At 54.6% G+C, this 3,408-nt stretch overlaps 2 protein-coding genes across 2 annotated transcripts; one reads left to right on the top strand and one right to left on the bottom strand.

Annotated features, from left to right (window-relative positions):
* Window positions 1-291: 291 nt before the first annotated feature.
* NGA_0726900 (uncharacterized protein) lies at window positions 292-936 on the bottom strand (the record flags this gene model as incomplete). Its single annotated transcript, XM_005852536.1, has 2 exons — window positions 292-517; window positions 674-936. Coding segments are annotated over 2 exons (489 nt in total), but the record flags the coding sequence as incomplete, so codon positions are not given.
* A 1,890-nt stretch (window positions 937-2,826) lies between these two features.
* Window positions 2,827-3,403, top strand: NGA_0726800 (fatty-acyl elongase; the record flags this gene model as incomplete). The annotated part of the gene is made up of 2 exons (XM_005852535.1): window positions 2,827-3,342; window positions 3,395-3,403. 2 exons carry the CDS (start codon window positions 2,827-2,829, stop codon window positions 3,401-3,403), a joined length of 525 nt encoding a protein of 174 aa, XP_005852597.1.
* Window positions 3,404-3,408: the final 5 nt, after the last annotated feature.

Genomic DNA, 3,408 nt, shown 5'->3' on the forward strand with positions numbered 1-3,408 from the left:
GTAGGGCGCCCCGGGCACGAAAGGGAGACGCCCCCTGGTGGCGCGGGAGAATTGGGAGGAGAACGAGGGGCGGAGTGAGCGCAGCATGTAGGTGTCGGTGGTTCCCGAGTCCAGAAGAGCATGCCGGCGCCGGGTGGGCGGGGTAGAGGGGGAGTCAGCGGGAGAAACGGGAGCGTCCGACTCTGTGAGGATGTGGCCCCCCAGGAAAAGGGCGCGAAGCTCGACCAGGAACCAGCCGGTGGGGGAGGGCGTCAGGGAGGCATAGGCCATTGCCCCCCCCTGGTCTCCTCCATCCTGGGCCGCACCCTCTCCCAGGTCCCGCGAGGCACGACTGCTGCTGGTCGCATCATCGAGAGTGCCCACGGTCATCCAGCCCCCGTCGTTAGGATGCTCGTGGAAACAGAGGGAGAAAGCCGCCCGCGGGATGCGCCCGGCGGCCCGCATGTGGGAGACGAGGTTCTCAGGGCCGCGAGAGAGACCCATGATGCCGTTTTCCAGCTGCGGAACGAAAAGACCACTGTCGCAAGGAGAGGTGCAAAGGGGAAAAAGGGAGTGAGAAGGGACGCGGCAGGTGAAACAGGCGGGGCGGGCCCGGGCGGGGAAAGGGTGCAGATCACGGCATGAATTGATCACAGCATGAATTGTTCGCGACGAAAGAGAAAGATGCACCTACGTGAGTTTGGTCTGGCAACCGAACACAAAGGGAACGGTCGTCGGAGGCACATTTGTTGGAGCCTGGCGCGTGCCGGGCTCAGCATGAAAACCAACGCTGTCCTCCACCGAGAAGGCCCGCCACGCGCTGCCCTCGGAGTAGTGTTGCGTGACCAGGCACAAATCATCCAAGCATTGGGTGCTGCATTCCCCACATTTGAGGATTCGAGCGCTGGAGCTCTCATTATACGCAAAGAATGGGTGGACATGTTCGCCACAGTACATGTCACAGCCAGGAGCACACCCAAATGCCACCCAGGCACTGCCCGTGTCGACAATAACTGCCTGCGCCTGCGGTGGAGTCCCGATCTCCAGAGTGACATAGTGGCTTCCTCCCGTCGTGGAGAGGGGGAAAATAAGGGAGGAGTCTGACGTTGTAAGGCTTTGCGACAAGGCGGCTTGCCCCCGCCGCCACGGCAGAGGTCTACGACGGTCGTGACGGCGTCGAGCTGCGGGGGGCACACGTCGCCGGAGTGGCAGTACAGCGCTGACACTTTCACCGGCAGTGCCATTGCTGCTGCCGTCCGTCATTGATCCCTGGTCAGAAAAAGAGGAAGGAGGGAAGTTGTTCTAAAATGTCCGTGGTGGCCCGCAGTGCGTGAGCGGCACGGTTTTCAAGCGTGGAACATGAGCCTTCGCTGGTTTCGTAGGCGAGAGAGACGGGCAAGGGGAAGTGAGACGCTGAAAACATGTTTGGATGTTTTTCATTCTAAACTACATTCCTCGCGGCTATTGAAATGCGCGAAAAAAAAAGGCTTTACATGTGCAATTTAGTGTATGTGACTGCTCCAGAAATTCATAAGGTCTCGCAGCTTTCAACGTTGTATGGTTGATACGGGGAATCTCACGTGAGGACGCTTTTCCCCATGTCCTGATTGTGGTAAACACGTCGGAGAATTTTGTGATATCACTAGGAAAATCCTACTAGTAATGCCCGTGAGACAGTGGGAGACGAAGGAAATGCAATCGGAAGGAGTTGAAATGTTCAACTATTTTCACCAGCTATGAGGTAGAAATGTAAGAAAGCTGATAAAAAACGTGCAGAGACGTCTCTGATTTTGTAAAGCGTAAGGCATAGCAAATAGCAGAAAGCTATAAGTATTAATTGTGCGGAAAGGAGATGTAATTGTGTGCTAGTGCATCATTAGTCACAACGTTCGAGGAGGATGGCAGCCCAGTCTTACAAATTGTGTTTGGGTATATGTGGCAACTTTTTACTACTACTGCGGAGCATTTTGTTTTCTCGTGGCACTTTTTCAAAACATGTCATGATTTCTTGTGACATAATTTCATAGTGACAACGCCCGAATATGATGTCATTTCATAGCTAAACTTCAGTACAAGCCCTCTTCTGAATTCATGAGTGTCAAGCGATCCCTAGCAAGACACCCGCAAAATAAATCACGAGTGGCACTTGTCACAGAGACCGTCTTGAAAAGCCGATTCTCTTCACAAATGTTCTTATCTAGGCCACTTTTGCGGTACAGTCAGGTACCAAGGAGCACGAGACTCCTGATTTTTGGTAATTGCAGCTCGCTCCTTTCCAGCTCGATGTCCCTGCTCGCCGTTCCTCCCCCCTTGATGCGCCAGGGCATAATACGTGAGCAGGACACGCGTCTTCCGTCTTTTGAGGGCGAAAGTGGAAGTAAATGAGGTGTGCTCGTCGATTGGTTGACCACAGCGCTCGTTGGATGCAGTGTGCGCTTTAAGTTTGGTGCCCGATGCTTGCTTGGCTCCTGTCCCCGTCGCTACGATCATCGCCTGCTTGGAGAGAGGGGCGTGCGCAGCCTTGAGACCATGATCGGTTGCCTCGCCTCTGTTTTGCCTGAACCCCGATTTCTCAATGCCTATTAGGCCGAGCTCACTATTACGATATGCGGGCCGGACCTCTACTATTAAATGATCTGTGCTCACCAGAAGGATGCTTAGCGTGGTTCCCAAAGTAGCTCTACCCAACACGTCCTTGTACAGCGTGTCGGGCTTTGAACCCTTCGACTTCAGTCACTTTTCCCCCTCCTTCCCGGTTTTTATGCATTACTTGGACAGGCTGGGGCCTTCTATATTTGATTGATTGCTACGGTAGGATCCTCAGTAGCTCGTGTCGTGCAGTCCACCATGCAATCTGCCTTGCCCGCGTGGCTCTGGCGAGACCCGCGGCCTCTTTACGCATCGAGTCGCTACAAGACAGCAGATCCAGAGAGTCCCGTCCGTTTTGTCCAAGTATTTCAATCGTTGCCATGGCTAGAGCCCTTTTACATGGAGTGGGAGAAAAATTTCGACGTCTCTTCCTCCTTTCAAGTCATACGGGATAACCAAGCCCTCCCCATCGTCGCCACCATCCTGTACCTCTCCTTCCTGATAGAGGGCAAAAAATACATCGAGCGCAGGAGGCGAGAGGGAAAAGGACCAATAAATCTGGGGCTTTTCCCCGCCTTTTGGAACGCATTTTTGGCCGCTTTCTCCGTCCTGGGAGCCACGCGCGTCGTCCCCCACTTCCTCTTCCTCTTCACGCACAAGGACTTCAAGACGACCGTGTGCGAAGCCCCCGACAAGGCCGGGTACGGGGACGGGGCGGCGGGGCTGTGGGTCATGCTCTTCACCGTCTCCAAGCTCTTCGAGTTGGTGGACACGGTAATCCTGGTCCTGAAGGGGAAAGACCCCATGTTCCTACACTGGTTACAAGGTGCTTTAGGTAAT

This window comes from Nannochloropsis gaditana, assembly GCF_000240725.1.
Source record: "Nannochloropsis gaditana CCMP526 unplaced genomic scaffold scaffold1105, whole genome shotgun sequence".
In the NCBI taxonomy this organism is placed as follows: domain Eukaryota; class Eustigmatophyceae; order Eustigmatales; family Monodopsidaceae; genus Microchloropsis; species Microchloropsis gaditana.